At 37.3% G+C, this 17,745-nt stretch overlaps 1 protein-coding gene across 2 annotated transcripts in view; it reads right to left on the reverse strand.

Annotated features, from left to right (window-relative positions):
• COL28A1 (collagen type XXVIII alpha 1 chain) overlaps positions 1-17,745 on the reverse strand; it is a 186,644-nt gene that overhangs the window by 143,858 nt on the left and 25,041 nt on the right. For both annotated transcript variants that reach the window (XM_033193259.1, XM_033193258.1), the window contains exons 10-11: positions 14,431-14,475; positions 13,326-13,379 (exon numbers count right to left, since the gene is read on the reverse strand). In XM_033193259.1, coding sequence (XP_033049150.1) covers positions 13,326-13,379; positions 14,431-14,475 — 99 coding nt within the window. The remainder of the gene's footprint in view (positions 1-13,325; positions 13,380-14,430; positions 14,476-17,745) is intronic.

Raw genomic sequence — 17,745 nt, forward strand, 5'->3', positions numbered from 1 at the left:
TCAGCCTCCTGAGTAACTGGGATTACAGGCACCTGCCACCACTCCTGGCTAATTTTTGTACTTTTAATAGAGATGAGGTTTTGCTGTGTTGGTCAGGCTGGTCTCGAATTCCTGGCCTAAAGTGATCAATCTGCCTCGGCCTCCCAAAGTGCTGAGATTATAGTCGTGAACCACTGCGCCCAACGCATTTACTTAATCTCACAGTTTAATCAAGTGCCAGAGAATATTTAGCTGTCTAGAGATTCCGAATTTTTGCTTCCAAATGCCTTTTCCTTACAACTTCTCATGCTCCCCATTCAAGTTGGTATCTCCTTGTCAGTTATACAGGTTGCATATGAGTGACTGTCTCTATCACTCAGCAAATGACACCAGGTACTTGCTATGTGGAATGCCATGAAGTAAAATTCAAAGAAGCTGAAGACATAGTTCCAAAACTTAAGGGACCAGCTTGAGAGATGAAATATACCATTTAAAACTAGGGTGTGAGATAAAAAACTACATATTCGGTACAACATATACTACTTGGGTAATGGGTTCACTAAAATCTCAGAACTCACCACAATATAATTCATTCATATAACCAAAACCACTTGTACTCCAAAAACTATTGAAATAAAAAATTTTAAGTATGTATATATTATATAACATGTATATAATATTATATATATAATATCATTAAAAATACAATAACATCTACCCACTGTTGAATTTGGCTGACTAAAAAAAAATATAATAATAACAATACAAGGCCCTAAATTCACTTATTCTATTCATTTTTTATCCCTTCTATATGTAGCATTGGTTCTGTAATGGGTCAGAAGGCATCTAAATTATATATTTGGTAGAGAATTTGAGGATTTTTTGAGTAGTGGAAGTTCTTCCTTACTTGGCACTTATCTGATGTTTGATCAGAAACAAACCAAGAGCCCAGGTTGGTGACAATAAATTTGTTTGGTCACTACCTTGAAATGTATGGACCAGGAGAATCAAGAGTAGAAGCAGCTCTCTTACCTTAAGCCCATAGAAATCCCCTTAGCCTTCGTCAAGTACCAAGAGCAGCTGAGCAATATCTTAATATTGCTTTGCAAGGGAGTTACAGGGATCTGAAGACTACAGAGGGATTGCTCTCCCTTACCTGAACACAGCCCCTTAGCAATGTAGCTTCACATTTCACTTGCTTAGATTTATTTCTCAGGAGCCTGGTATCCCAAGATAGGATCCACAAAACAGTATTGGTCTACAGCTCATGTTTATTCCCTTCCCATTTCCCCTTTTTCTTTCCTACAGAGAATCTTGAGGTAGTAAAGAAAGTGGTCCTGACTCTAAAATATGCTGTCTGGGTAAAAACAAAACAGGGAGGGAAGAGTAAGCACTCTAGTCAGAATGATTTCTGGGAATTTGCCAAGATGGCATAGTCCTGGTAAGACGGCAGGCATAATTCCTTCCCTGTTAATATTTCTACCCCAGCCCTTAGCAACACACACACACACACACACACACACACACACACACACAAAGAGAGAGAGATTGCATGCCCAAAAGATTGCATGTCCACAGTACTACTAATTATTTCTCTACTGTACTTTCATTTGTCATCAGAGACATTTACCAACAGGCAAGTATAACAAAGAGGTCTGGGTTAAAATGAGTAGCCCCAGAAAGAATCTGTTTCTCATTACCTCTATGTCAGTGTGAATGTGTGTGAATGTGAGTGTGAGCGTGTGTGGAGGCAGCAAAAAGTTTAGGTAAACCGCCTTGATCCTTCTCAGAAATCAAGAATACCCATGCTGTGGGCTTCAAGAGGACAGGAAGCCAATGTTTAATAAAACCTACTATTTATCAGCACTGCCCAGACATATTATATACATTATCTCATTTAATCTTCTAACAATCATAGGAAATAGGTTTTGGGTTTCAGGGTTTTTTTCAAACTTCTGGCCTCAAGTGATTCTTCTGCCTTGGCCTCCCAAAATGCTGGGATTACAGGTGTAAGCCAGCACACCCGGCTCTTCATGCATGGAGTCACAGGGAAAAAAACATGGCTTTGAATCATTTGGTCTTGTAGAACCTTAGTTCTATCATTTACTAACAATTTGAGCTTTTGCAAGATCTCCATATGCAAAATGAGGATAATTATATCTGCCTTGTAGCATTGTTGAGAGGATTCAAGATATTGTCTGCAAAACATCTAAGTCATAACCAGTCACACAACACCTGTTTAATATGTAGAGATTTAATTGTTATTCACCAGACCCTTTTTGAGCACCAAACTAATAATAGGTAAATAACAATTTATGTCTGTAATTGAATATCAGGTTACCTAATTACAGACATAAATCAGATTGCACCTGCACTTTGCAGAAGCTTACAATCTGGCTGGAGAGACAAATGAATATAAAATAAAATACAAGCATGTGAATTATCATAATAAAGATATTAACAGAATACATAAGACTCTGAGGCAGAAATGTTTAATTCTACCTTAAGGAATTGGGAAAGTTTCATATAGTAGAGGAAATGTTTGATCCAAACAAAGAAGTAGGAATCATAGCTAATCTGATGGAAAAGAAAAGAAACAAAAGTTACAGAAGATGAAAGAGTATGAGGCATAAAATGATGTTAAATGTTCTAGGGACAGTCAGCAGCCCTGTGAGCCTAACAGGCCGGAAACAAGGTGACACCAGGACCACTGTCTGGAGTAGCATGGTCCAATGCAAGTAGACAGTGAGCCACATTTGTAATTTTAAAATCTCTACTAGCCACATTAAGAAATAAAAAAGGTAAATTATAATTAATAAATTTTACTTAATAAATAGAAAATATTATCATTTTGACATGTAATCAATACTTTTTAAAGTATCAATTATTTTTTACTATCTTTTGATGCTAAGTCTTTGAAATCTGATGTGTATCTTATGCTTACAGCACATCTCAGTTTGGACTAGCCACATATCAAGTGCACAGTAGGCACATGTGGCTACCTTATTGGGCAGTGCGGTTTAGAGTGATTAACGAGGTTGAAGGCTCAGGTCAGAACCATGAACAGAACTAACATTTAAGTCAGGTGGGAGTGGAAGAATACAAAGATGTCTTGTGTGGAGTTGGGGAAAAAGAGAATTTCAAAAAGAGACTCATTATTTCCAAAGATAAATTGTCATCTTTCACTCCGCAATATAGTCATCTTCCAGTGTTCTCCACCTCAGGGAAGGGCACCAGAATCCCTCCTGTGTCAAACGGGAACCTGGGGGTCATTCGTGATACCTCCCACTCCCTCTGCCACCATATGCAATGCATCCCAACACCTATCAGTATGCCTCCTAAATCTCTCTCTAATCCATCCATTTCAGTCCTCTACCACGCCTCTCCAGTCTATAGCAAACTGATAATACCTCTTGTTCAGAGTACAACAAAGTCCTTAGTACTCTACTTGCACCCACTCTAGCATGCTCCAATTTATTCCCTCCATTGCTGCAGAGCAATTTTTTAATTTTAATTTTAATCTTAGTAAAACCTTCTGAGGCCTTTCCCTAAGACAGGGCTCCTTACAAGGCCCTGCCTCTCCATTCCATCTGTCATCAGTCACCTCTTCGCTCCCCACCCCAGCAACGTTGATTTTGTTGAATTCCTTGTACTTGCCTTGCTCCTCCTGCCACAGGATCTTTGCACAGTCTATTCTGTCTGTCTGGGATGCTCTTACCTCTCTCTTTCATAGTGATTCTTACCCTTCAGATCTTATGTTAAGCAGCATGGCTTCAAGAAGGGTTTTTCTGATAAGAGGAAATCGCTATTTTAGTATTGATAGCACCGGTTTTTTTTTTCTGAGCATTCATTACAGTTGCAACTTTGCATTTAATGTTCTCCATCTCCTCCCCACTAGACTGTGGGGATGATGCATATGATTTTGTTCAGCTTTGCATTCTCAATGTTTACCTCATTACTATCATTCACTCAATCATTTATGCAGCAAACATTTACTGAGCATTGACTAGGGAGCAGGGGCTCTGCTAGCTGCGGGAGGTGAACAAAACTGGAAACCTGTTCGAGGTTGAGGGAGCTGTGGGTGTAGAATGCTCCTCTGGAGTTCCCTGTGGTTTGCTTAGGTTTTCAACTAGAAGCAACTGTATATAAATCACATAATGATATCAAGTACCTATTACACAATTTCTCCTACCAATTCACCCAGACACAATTAATCTTTTTTTTTTTTTTAGCTGAAAGAGTAATGAAACCACAATGAAGAGGAAAATTCAGCTAAGAAAACCAAATAATACTCCCTATCCCTGGCACTGATTCTAACCAAAAGCAAATCCTTCATTTCTCTAAGATAATACATAAAAAATTGTTATCCAAGACTGAATTGAGGACAGAACTTTACCCTTTCTTTGATAATACAATTATGAACAATTTTATCATATTTTCTTAACATTACAAAGATGTTTTAGCAACTTTTAAAAATCATTTCCCAGATATGTATGGCACCAACTTTAATATTTTAAGTTTTATTGCATATATCTAATGCTTTCCAAATGGAAGAAAATGGTAGATGAGCATTTTGTAGGTGCAGAATGGTTCAAGTATGGTCAGGATACATTCTCAGCTGAAACTCAGTGAAGTGATGACTGTATACAGAGACTTGGAAGAAAGGTCAAGAAAGCCTCCTTTTGGAAAGAGAGGAAGGAAGGAAGGAAGGAAGGAAGGAAGGGAGGGAAGGGGCGAATATTTATCAAGTACTTGTTAAATCAAGCTCCATTTTTAGCACCAAGTTTCTCATTTCAGAGGAAGTGTTGTGTTATAAAAGGCTGGTTTTTAGAAAATTTATCAGAATAAACTTGGTGTACATTAGTATAAAGACAGTTGTCAAAAAACTTAACTACTTAATTAAAATGACCAACACATATGGCACTTACTATGCAACAAGTGCTGCTCTATGTGACTCACATGTATTAACTCATTTAATCCTCACCACACCTCTAAGAAGTAGCTACTATTATTAACTTACCCCATGGATGTGAAGACTGAGTCATAGGGAGGTAAAGTAACTTGCCCAAATCAAACAGCCAATAAAATATACGACTGGGTTTGAAACCCAGCGGTTTGACGTTAAAGCCAGTACTCTCGACCACTATGCCAAACTGCCTCTTGAAACTTTTCAATTCTTCTTTTAAAGTATTTGAAAAATTGTATGACCACAGACTAAATTCATATCTTTATTACAGGATGAAAAATATAAGCGTCATATAATTACAACCTACTCATAACTGAAAATCCATCATATGAAGACAAAGCATCTCTAAAATAAAACATAAGCCAAGAGGAAATATAATTTATCCAAGCTGATGCACATGCTATTTCAGGTACATAAAGTCTACCTGGTTGTTACTTAATATTAAAAGTAATGAAATTATAACTGGCAATACTGTGATCACACAAGGTAAATCTACATACAAACCAATAAGTGAATTGTACTGAGTTTGGAACAACTATTATGTCAAATCTCCAACTAAAATCTTTTTTGAATACCAGCTACTTAGGTAAGAGAAAAAGTCCAGTCCACATACTCTACCTACTTGTGCTTTCTAAAGTGGAAAAAACTCCATAATAACAATGAATTGGTGAAGAATATAATAAAAATTATATTGAACCACATTTTAGTAACTCTTAACTCATCTTCTGGAATGCTATTGGGTTTAACCACATGAAATTGATAATATTTAATCGTGTTTGGCCTACAAACATGGCAATTCATGTGTTTCAACTAATAGGAAAGTCATACTTCATTATATTTAACAAAACCTAAGAAAATGCAAGTCATTTTCCCTAAAAGGAAGGACCTTAGGAGAGGTCCTTTCCCTAAAAGCAGCCCATTAGGAGAGCTTTTGAGAATCGCAGCTCTAGAAGACACTGTTTAGAATCCTCCAGCACAAAATGAGTTGCTGGTAAAAATTCAGGGTGGACATGCTCCATTAACCTAAAAACAAGGCCATTGATTTATGAGAGCAGATGAGTGCATATGACAGTGTGATAATGTTTCTTAAAAACTCACCCTTGGAGACTGGGAGGAGGAAAACATGGGGAGTTATTGGTTAATGGGTACAGAGTTTATGTTGAGACAATGAAAAAGTTTTGGGTATAGATAGTGGTGATGGTTATATAACATTGTGAATGTATTTAATACCACTGAATCGCATACTTACAAATGGTTCAAATAATAAATATTATGTTATTATACATTTTACCACAATAAAAACACCCTTGGAATACAATTAATTTTCTCTGTTACAAACTTGCTATTGCAACTTACTTGAAATAAATAAGGACATTGATGTAATTACAAAGAAAACATTCTGACATCCCTCTGAAGACACTGCAGTGGCTGATCCTGTTCCACATTAGTGCCCCCCTTTGACTATGCATGCAGGTTAGACTCAGCCACTTTGTGGGAAGTGTTGGCAGCATTTTCAGTTCCTTGGTCCATCAGAGCTTTTACCTGACACACACACACACATACACACACACACACACACACACACACACACACACAGAGTATATATACCCCATCTGCTGAGAACCACATGCATCAGCAATTTGGGAATAGAAATCATCTACCTTGAAGCTATTGACTGACATCCCACATGTTCTGGCAGCCACTTCAAGTTGTCACTATTAGTTGTCTCGCATCAAACAAGTTAATAAGCTCATTTAGAGTCTTGGTGGGCAGATGTGCATGTAGGTCAAAGCCTTCTCTACAGCAAGAATTGCTGGATTACTAATGATTCCTTCCCTTTAATTAGGCCCAGAACAGAAATAGCATTTAGACTTTGACATCTCTGAAGGAAAAACATTCACATCGTTTGGCAGCTTGACTATGAGTCTTCATTTAACAGCTATTTATAATTAAAATTGTAAAGGGATTCTTCCTATACACTGAGCAGTCACAACCTTGTTCAAAGTTGTTATCCTGCCAGAAGAACCAGAAAGCAAATTATTGTTTTTGTACAACTAGAAAAGTTGACATGTTCAAGTACCCTATACTTAAAATACTTTACATGAAGCCAAAAATGCAGTCATTCTGTTAAGAGAATTGTGAACTTAAAACAGTTTTTTGTTTGATTAATTATTCTTTACCAAGAAATACAGGTGTCTACATGTTTTCACTTGATTTACTTCACTTCAAGTGATAAATTATAAGGAATTATATCCTGTTACAAATCATGACTTTTTAAGTGGTTGAAAGCAACATCATGATATTAGGAAATAGGTTTTTGAGTTACATAAGAACTGAAATTAATCTACACAAGATGCTTGTTTGAGGAGAAAGTTTAAAATTCTTTATAGTTGTTCATATTTGTGATGTTGAACTACTTCCAACCCACAACTGGAAACATTAGTTATGTTTAGTAGGTTGACCTAGCTACTAAGCTAATTTTGAGCCAAACCAAGTACTTAAATAATGACCAAAATAAGAATGTATTTTTAAAACTACTAAATCTTCATTAATGATTTCTGTTCTAATGAAAATATTGACATAGAAAATGTAAGACTCTAAGTTGTACACAAGAAACTGTAAAAAAAAAAAGAAAAGAAATTAAGCCCCCAAGTCTTCATGCCACTTTTAGAAGAAAGTAGAAGTAACACATTGGATTATTTAACACACAGGAAGCTTTTGATGGGGGGTCAACACTGTCCTGTTTTTACCCAACCATGTTAGAAGAATGGTCAATATTCCTGACTGCTACATCCTTCTCTCTGGTTTTCTCCATGACTCATTGCCATCTCCTTGACCCTTCTACAGAAAGTATTCTTTCAAAGCTTCCCAATGACCTCAATATTGCCAAATTAAGTTACCACATAGGAAACTGCCCACATGGCCTGTCTTCAATATGATACTGTTGACCACTCATTATATTTAAAACCTTTTATTCACTCATTCATTCAAGAAATACTTGTTGCTTCATGTAAATGTGTGTGAATGAGTGCGCAAAGCAGAATTTTTAAATCTCCCAGATAGTGGTGTTCCTGACCCATTGTTCCCAAGTCTTCTGATTTAGACTTTTTAAAAATAGTGATGGACCTGCTCATACCTGTCCAGTTCTTCTGCCAATGATTCCTATCTGAAAGAAAACTAGGAATGTTTAATGGTATAATACATGGAAGCTCAAAGGAGAGAAAATTGATTAGCACACTTTCAGTTCTCAGAAATACCCACACATGCATTCCTGATATAATATCTGAAGGGAAGACAGCCAGCCCTCTTGCCAAAACCCTTTTTCATAGAACACTTTAAAGAAAACAGGATGTTGTGTAGGGATATTTAGCATGCTTACAGTTTTAAGTTCAGGGTCTGTACCTCTAGCTATTGTTTACTTAATCTCCTCATTAGTATATCATTAACCTGAAAAATATATCCTTTGCTTGGGAACCTCAAAAACTGGGATGGAAACTTGACAAAGTAGGATTCAGAAAAGTAGGGTATCCAAAAACTGTGGTGTGGTGCAAACTTTAGGGTGAACTAAATGTTTCATGTACTACCCTTATCACCCTTCGTGCAATGAACTCCTCTTCAAACATGGTTGTAGTTCATTCACTAATAGTAGGTCTTTTGTCCATTTTGGATGAATGTTTGAGTCATTTACCCTGACCATATCCATTTGTTAAACTGGACCAGTCTAGTGCTATTTCTCTATGGATTTTCTTAATATCGCAGAAGCTTAAATTGAACATAAAGTAAGACAAAGTATCATAGGTAAAAGAATGCTAAGTTTCTTACACTTGACTGTACAGCAAGAAAAAACACTTAGGACAAATATCCTGCAGGAATATTATGAATGTCCTAGAGTAGAACAACGGAAGGAGTTAGGAGAAAGGAGGCAATTAATTTTTTAAGATAAATATATAATATTGCAGTATTTTTTAACTGTTTGAGGATTAGCATATGGTACTTTCCCTTTGGAAAAAAGCATCAGGGATATCTCCTTATGCCCTTTAGGCCTTGAAGTTCTAACGCTGGGATACTTCGAAATGTCACCAGCTGCTTCCTCCACATGCCACTGTGCAGTCCCTCCTCCCAAGGCACAAAGAGAGTCTCGGAAAGAGTGGATTTGCATGAGATTTGAGAAGGAAATGCCCTTCAGAAATAACCTCAGAAAGACATCAAGAAAATGGCAAAAATTACCTAATATAGGCTGGGCAAACCCAGTGTTCCACTGTGTTGATTTGTTCAAAATTAGTTTTGGTAACTTGTCCTCTGTGACTTGAAAGGCCTACCAATCATAAGCCATTCTTCCTAGTAATTACAGGCCTTTTTCAAGGGTGAGATGTGATTGCAACCTGAGCCACCATGGCAGCCCCATGGAAGGCAGTGGCATTGTGTTTTTAGGGGTTCAGTCTTTCCTCAGAGCACAGTGCTCTCTCCTGAGTCACAATTTCAGTTTGGTCTCAGGGATAAGGCATCTTGGGCACCTGTGTGATTACAATTCTAAATGATTGCAGAGACTATTGAGATGTTCCCTTTTTTTTTTTTTTTTTTTGAGGCAGAGTCTCACTCTGTCGCCCAGGCTGGAGTGCAGTGGTGCGATCTCAGCTCACTGCAACCTCTGCCTCCCGGGTTCAAGCAACTCTCTGTCTCAGCCTCCCAAGTAGCTGGGATCACAGGTGCCCACTACCACGCCCAGCTAATTTTTGTACTTTCAGTAGAGACAGGGTTTCACCATCTTGGCCAGGCTGGTCTTGAGTCTTGAACTCCTGACCTCTTGATCCACCTACCTCGGCCTCCCAAAGTGCTGGGATTACAGGTGTGAGCCACCGCGCCTGGCCGAGATGTTCTTGTGAATGGCACGAGATGACCTTCATGTGTGGTAGAGGCTGAGGTGGACTCTGAGCTAAGGCTTCTTTCTGAGAAATATCTATGTTTTGTTGCTAAGGCAACAAAGTCATTCAGGGCAGACTAGGAGCTACTTTACATGTGGAAAGTATTATTGACAGAAATAATCTGTGAAACTGGGCCAGGAGCACATTTTTTCCTGATTTAACACGTTATTTTTTTTCCTTTTGTTCTTTGGCCACCTTTTCTGAAAACCCTTTAATGAAGAAAAGTCAATCCCTAAAGCAACAGAAAGTGAGTGTAATTCAAGAGAAAGACCATTCGTAAATTCATAGACATAGGCAGGCCCTATCTAGAACCTCTCATGGAATCTTTGCAAATGTAACAAGTCTAAAGGTTTCTATTTTAAGGTCTTATATGAAATATAATATTTGAAAATGCACAATTAGCATTACTGTTTTCTTTCTCCCAAGATATTCCCTTCCTTTTTCCTGCACTTTCAGATGAACATTAAAACCCGGTAGAAATGCACCTTTCAACAAACTGTTGTCCCTAGCCAGAGTTCACCAGAAGGCAAGACAGACAGAACTTTACATACTGTCAGAAAGAAATGCATTTACTTCAGGCCAAATATTCAGGAAATTCAGCAATTTTTCCTAAAGGGATAAATATAATATGGTAGCTAACAGCAGACTTCTGGGTTTCAATCTTCAGTCTGTCCCTTACTAGCTCTGTAGCCTTGGACCCATTGCTTAAACTCTTTGTGCCTTAGTAGACTAATTTGTACAACAGAAATAAGAATAGATCATGTCTCAAAAGGTGGTATTAGTATTAAATGAGTATTTAAAACTTTACCTATACATAATAAATATACAAAAAATAAATGTTAACTACTATAGAAGTTTCAAAATAAATAACCTTCCTTGTGCCCATTAGAGAATACAGAATTACTGAATTTTAGAGGGTTTCTTTACACAAATTGCAAAAGCAGCTTCTTTTAAAATTGTCTAATAAAATGATAATGGATAAAAGTAAATGTCACTATAAAATACTATTTCCAGATTGAGGAACAAAAATAGCTTATTATGTCTTCAAAGTATAGTACCTTCTGGGAGGCAAGATGAAATCATTCCCTGAATACTGACTTTTACGACAGTATACTAATAAATGTATAAAATGAAAAAAATAGCTAATGATCAATATGACATGAATCTCCGAGAGCTAACAGATCCAAAGAGTAGTAGAAATTATATAGAAGTTAGTAATAGTGTCAAAGTAAGAAAGTCAGGACCTTAAACCAGAACTATGACTAGAGGGAAAAGGGGAAACTCATGCCCACTTCATAGACTCCCAGCAATCCCCAACATCCCCTAGAAATTGACAGCTTTTCAATTGGCAATGAACTTTGTTCACTTGGCAGTGAACTTTGTGATTAAAACTTAAGTGGCAATTTTATGTCATGTATATTTTACAAAAGAGAGGCCCTTGGGAAATTGATGAAGTGCTCAAATGCTTTTGGAAAAATGACTCCTTGTATGATTATGCTGTAAAAGTCAACCACAAAGTGCTATTATGTCAGAAAAATTATAACCAACCCCCAAAACACACTTGACGCATTATTAAAAATTAATGCACTGTTGAAATTAAAAGCTAAATTTTATTGAAATAATTTTTAACCCTAAGTGATAACACTATTAGACATAAAGAAATGAGCCAGGTATGGTGGCTCACACTTGTAATCTCAGCACTTTGGGAGTCCAAGGCAGGAGGATCCCTTGAGGCCAGGCATTCCAGACTCAACTGGGCAACAAAGCGAGAGCCCATCTCTACAAAAAAAAAAATTTACGATTTAGTCAGACACAGTGGTGTGTGCCTCTAGTCCTAGCTATTTTGAAGGCTGAGGCAGGAGAATTGCTTGAGCCCAGGAATTCAAGGTACAGTTGGTTATGATCATGCCACTGTACTCCAGCTGGGGCAACAGAGCAACATCCTATCTCTAAAAAAGAGAGAGAGAGAAGAAGAAAAGGAGGAGGAGGAGCACCTTTTTATGGACCATTCCCTACCATACCACCACAACTGCCAGCCACAACCTGCATCACCCAAAGCTACAGGCACTATTTCCAGGCCAGCACCACCTCAGTGCCCTCTACAGATGATGGGACCTCGCTGGGACTCTGCTTCAGGCAAGCCATTTGATCTCCAGGCTTTATTTCTCATTTCCAAAATGAAAATGCTAAGCCAGTATGATCTCTAACATCTCTAGTGGCTCAAACATTCTATACTTCTATCACTACTGCAAACCCCAGCTCTGATCCCTGACTTTAAGCCTCTTTTTCACAAACATGAAAATTATCATCTTAGGTAATCAAGTAATTCTAAAAATTGTGTGGTCTGTCAAAATATATTTTTTTCTTACTGTAGGATTGTACCTGTAGCCAACACAATTTTATGAAAACTTCTGCTCATCAATATTCAACAAGGCCATTTCTTTCCCCAGAGATAATTAATCGTAGGCAAGAAGTGAAAAAGACAGTTTCCCCAGATGCAGCCTAAGCACATGCCTGCTGAGAAGCCCATTCTATTTTAATTGGACAATTAAAAGTGGCCTGGTAAATCACACGCTGTCATTATCTCAATAAAAATACTATACTTGCCACTCTCTTTCCTCTCTCTCAAGTAGCCCAACTGCTCCCTACACCTCAGTTTAATATCATCCTTAAAAAGCTGGCTTTCTTTAGGGTCAGCTGAGGATGGCATCTTCTGCTTTTATTACTGCCACAAATTCCATACCACTCAAATCACTAAGTCGACACCATTTACTGGATATTTACTATGTCCGTGAAATTTACTAAACATTGAGAAGAGTTAAAAAGGAACTAAAAAGGCTTGTTTTAGCAAATTAATGGTCACGCTCATTGGAAAAGAGAGCCTTATAACTAGGCTTTTAAAGATCCCTCCCATCTGCATCTTTTTGTTCTGCATGGCTTGTATTCAACCCCTCCCAGCTGTCTTGGCTGGTTTTCTGTGGACTGATATTACAAGCATGGTGCTGATGGTTGAGAATTCCCTGTAATTAAACAAGGCTTGATTTCTGTTGGTATAACAATTGTAAATTTCCTTCCCCTATAAACTGTATATTGAGGTGGCATTACATTTGAGAAATAGAATAGTTTGAATTGTGTCACTTGTTATTGCTTTTTGGTTTCCAATGAACCATAAAATAATAAAAGTCAGGAGTAAGAAGGAAACACAGCAAAGATTCTAGATAATGGCTTATAGTTAATAATGCCTCCCTTTGAATAATATAAGAATAAATGATAAAGGTATGCTGCTAACTTCCTGAATGCACTTGGACTTGATGCTCTGTATACATCTGCAGATTATTATGCATTTCCAAAGGTACTTCCTCAAAGAATCCATTGACTTTTACCTAATAAAACATACATTACCATAGTGCACTAGGGGAAACACACTCTGCCTGTCTTTAATCAAAGGGTAAGATTACCTTATTGCCTTGAAACCCCTTTGGGCCTGGGTCTCCTGGAGGTCCACTAATTCCCTGCTCCAGGATGAAAACCAAGAATTAGTTCTGTGTACAAAAGGCCAGCAGGAATGAATCATTCTTTAGGGTCCCTAGAGATCCTGGCGTTAGAAGTTAGACTGTGTAACTCAGAGCTTAATTGAAATCACATTCAATTGAGAAGTGGGATGAGATAAAATTTCCTGCATCAAATAAGTAGCTTCCAAAATAGCACTTATGCTAAGAACAAATATTTAATTAATGAGATGTTTGTTTACTAAACCTGTGTTTCCAATGTTATTCCAACGTTCTTGACTCCTTTCAAAAAAAGATTTTGCCAACTAAGCATCTTCTTTTTAAAAATATCTAAGGCATATGTAACTGAAGTTGGAGCTTCCAATGAATTTGTGATAACCAGAATTACTGCCTGGCTCTGACATTTCCAGGCTAAAGCAAAGAAGTTAGTGGTTGACTAGATGGTGTCTAGGAAATTCTGGGTAAAATTATAACTTTCTGTAGGCTTTTTGAAATACTGAAATTAACTCCTCACATAGAGCACCACTATAACTTTAGAAGAGGTAAGTTCCCAGGCTAGGAAAAGATTCAAATTATTTTCTGAAATCTATGGATGTCTAACTTAAATGCCTTAGAGAATCAGTCCATATTATAGAACATTATCTATGGTTATAGAACAATATAAATACTGTGATTTAGATAAAATGCATAACTTTTCCAACTACATTATAGTAGCAGTGCAAAAATAGTTACATCCTGTTTTTAGCCACTTTGACTTTCTGTCTTTCCAGACTCTGAAGTTTTTAACTTCATCCCCTTAGCTACTCACTAATACTTGCCTGATGGTACCTATCTTTAGGGAGTTTTAGTTAAGTTAATGAAAACATTAGGGAAATTGTTTCCAAAATTTGTTGCACATTGGAATCATCTGGGGATCTTAAACAGTATTAATGCCTGGCTTCAATCCCTAGACATTCTGATTTAATTGACAGAGGGTGCAAGTGGGTAAGGGGATGTTTTAAAAGCTCCCCGGGCGATTCTAATCCAAACTTAGATTTGGTTTTAACCCCTTTACCTGAATTCCTCTGGGTCCCTTTGGTCCATATGGTCCTGGGGATCCCTGTGGAAAAAAATTGAAAATAAGTCTCTCTAAATATACATCTTCAATGTGCAGTGATTTTAGGTAGGAGGGAAGGAAATGTGTTCTCAGTAATTGCCATCTTCCCTGGTTATCTTTACATCAAAGGCAAGAAATTGAAATAATCCTAATCAACAAGCCAAGGGGCAGGAGTGTCAAACTTTCCTTCAGTAAACAATCTCCATGAAAATACAATTTTAGATGTAAGTACCTTGCCTACATATTGACATTTTGGTCATTTTGGTTAGAGTAAAGAAATTATTTTATTTTATAAGATTCCTTAGAGGGCTATAAACTTACTGGAATATTATTTCCTTCCAAAAGGGTAATGTCAGTTAAATTAACAATGTAGTGCATTTCCATGATATCTAGATCACTCTTTTGCTCATCTTCAAAACATTGAACTTGGCAAAACACTGTTTATAGTCAATACTCTTCTAATAGAAAATATTTCATTCTGTCCCATAGCCAGGAAACCCTTTGAAATTTATTTTGTGAGGGAGAACATGGTCTAGTTTTTATTTCCCCAGATTTCAACTTCTTTTTTTTTTTGCTTATCAAAGTATAACCTGTTAACTATTGACACACTTCGACAATTATAGAAACATGTAAATAAACAATTTGAAAAATCATACAGAGGCAAATGCTGTTAACATTTTAGGCATATTTTCGTCCAGTTTTATTCCCAATATATTTCTCTTCAAATCATGTGATCAAAGTGTATGTCTGATTTTGTGTCCTACCTATTTGGCCTTATATTGTATCAAAAATACTTTTCCTTTTTCCACGTCATTAAAAACTCATAGTAAACAGATAATATACAAGAATAGGGAACTACCATAATTTATTTACTCATTTCCCTAGTTTTGACCTAAGTAATATTATAGTGAACATCTTTATGTATAAATCTCTGCCCAACTTCTGATTCACTCCTAAGAATAGTCTCCTAGAAGAGGATGACGGAAGCAGAGACCATAAGTACATTTAAGGCTCACTGGCTCTCTTTTGTCTCACATGCCATATACAGAAATAAAGAGAGAGAAACTTCCTCCATAAAATTTGTTTGTTAATCATTCCCACTACCTGAATATGAGAGAGTGTATCTTCATCTTATGGGCTCCCCATCAACAATTAGTATTATAAATTACTTCACTGTTTGCTAATTTGATAGGTGATATAATACTTTTGTGTGTTTGGTTTTGGTTGTTGGTATTTTTGTTGTTGTTGTTGTTGTTTGAGACAGGGTCTTGCTCTGTTGCCCAGGCTGGAATAGCTCACTGCAGCCTCTACCTCCCAGGCTCAAGCAATCCTCCCACCTCAGCCTCCTGAATTGCCCACGCTGCTGATATAATATTTTATTGTTTTATTGTTGGTTTGGTTTTGTTTTTGAGATGGAGTCTTACTCTGTCGCCCAGGCTGGAATGCAATGGCACAATCTCGGCTCACTGCAACCTCTGCCTCCTGGATTCAAGCGATTCTCCTGCCTCCTGAGTAGCTGAAATTACAGGTGTGCACCACCATGCCTGGCTAATTTTTGTATTTTTAGTAGAGATGGGGTTTCACCTTGCTGGCCAGACTTGTCTCAAACTCCTGACCTCTGATGATCCACCCACCTTGGCCTCCCAAAGTGCTGGGATTACAGGCATAAGCCACCATGCCCAGCCTATTTTGTTTCTTTTGAGACAGGGTTTCACTCTGTTAACCTAACTGCAGTACAGTGGCACAATGACAGCTCAATGCAGCCTCAACCCCCTGGACTCAAGAAATCTTCCCACCTCGGCTTCCCAAGTATCTAGAATTACAGGCACATGCCCCAACTAATTTTTAAATTTTTTGTAGAGACGGGGCCTCACTATGTTGCCCAGGCTGGTCTCAAACTCCTGGACTCAAGTGATCCTTCCACCTCGGCCGAACATTTTAATGTATTAATTTCACTTATCTGATTGCTACTGTATTAGGATATTTTTTCTTATTTATTAGCCATTTTAATTTCCACTTCTATATCTCTTCATATTGCTCATATGTTTTTCTAAATAAACTTGTATAAACTCTCTGTGTCAAGGACACGATATCTCACCGGCTCTAAGACACATTTTTTCACGTTTTTATATCTCTGACATTGGGGTATATTTTACAATCAGTTGCACCTTACATTTATAATTGGCAGTGGGTTTTTTTTTTTTTTCGTTATTCCTTTTTGGCATGGAAAATAATGGGACATTTAACAATCCCTGACATCTCAATCAATTAAATATGATATCCTTTGTCAACCATTTTAATTTCATCTAGTTTTCCCAGATATTGTTTGACTTTCATTTCTATTCTATTCTATGTGTGTCCCTTTTTCTGTATTTCCAATATCCAGGTCCATCTTGCATGTTCAGTTATACTCCAGGAAGAATCTATTTATTTTCACATTTTCCATTTTGACTAGAGATAATTACTAAGCCTACCTTTTGCAGATCCACCTGACCTTTAACTCTACAGTAGTTTAAAAGCATTCAGAAAGTCTCAGTCTATTTAAAGTGTTTAGTTTCATGGGCCAATGTGATTATCTCACTCTCTTCTCCTAACCTTCTGCCTCATTTTCTCTCCTTGACTTCCTTCCAGAATTATAACATAGAAACTGAAAAAGTGTGGTATCTTGGTGGCATGATGTTAATAGTTCTTAATATAATGAAAACTATTTATTTTTACTCTGCACTTTTTCGGACCCTTTAACATCATGTTTCAAATATACTTTCTGTATATATTTGGCCTTTTGAGGAACTATTTAACATCCTTAAAATTTTTTCCAAATTTAAGTGCTTTCTATTTATTTGTCTATTTATTTACTTATTTATTTTTGAGATGGGTCACTCTGTCACCCAGGCTGGAGTGCAGTGGCATGATCTCCACTCACTGCAACCTCCACCTCCTGGGTTCAAGCAATTTTCCTGTCTCAGCCTCCTGAGTAGCTGGTACTACAGGTGCACACCACCCTGCCTGGCTAATTTTTGTATTTTTAGTAGAGATGGGGGTTTCACCATATTGATCAGGCTGGTCTTGAACTCCTGACCTCAGGTGATCCGCCCACCTCAGCCTCCCAAAGTGCTGAGATTACAGGCGTTAGCCACTGTGTCCAGCCTATATTTATTTTTTAAATAAAGGTGAATATCTATCCAATTGTCTGTGTCTACATTTTCAAAAGTCTAAATCTCTATGTCTAGTTGCACCACACTGTTTATAACTATTTCACTGACTTATTTCAGA

Source organism: Trachypithecus francoisi, unplaced genomic scaffold (genome assembly GCF_009764315.1).
Source record: "Trachypithecus francoisi isolate TF-2019V2 unplaced genomic scaffold, Tfra_2.0 Lachesis_group4, whole genome shotgun sequence".
NCBI lineage: Eukaryota > Metazoa > Chordata > Mammalia > Primates > Cercopithecidae > Trachypithecus > Trachypithecus francoisi.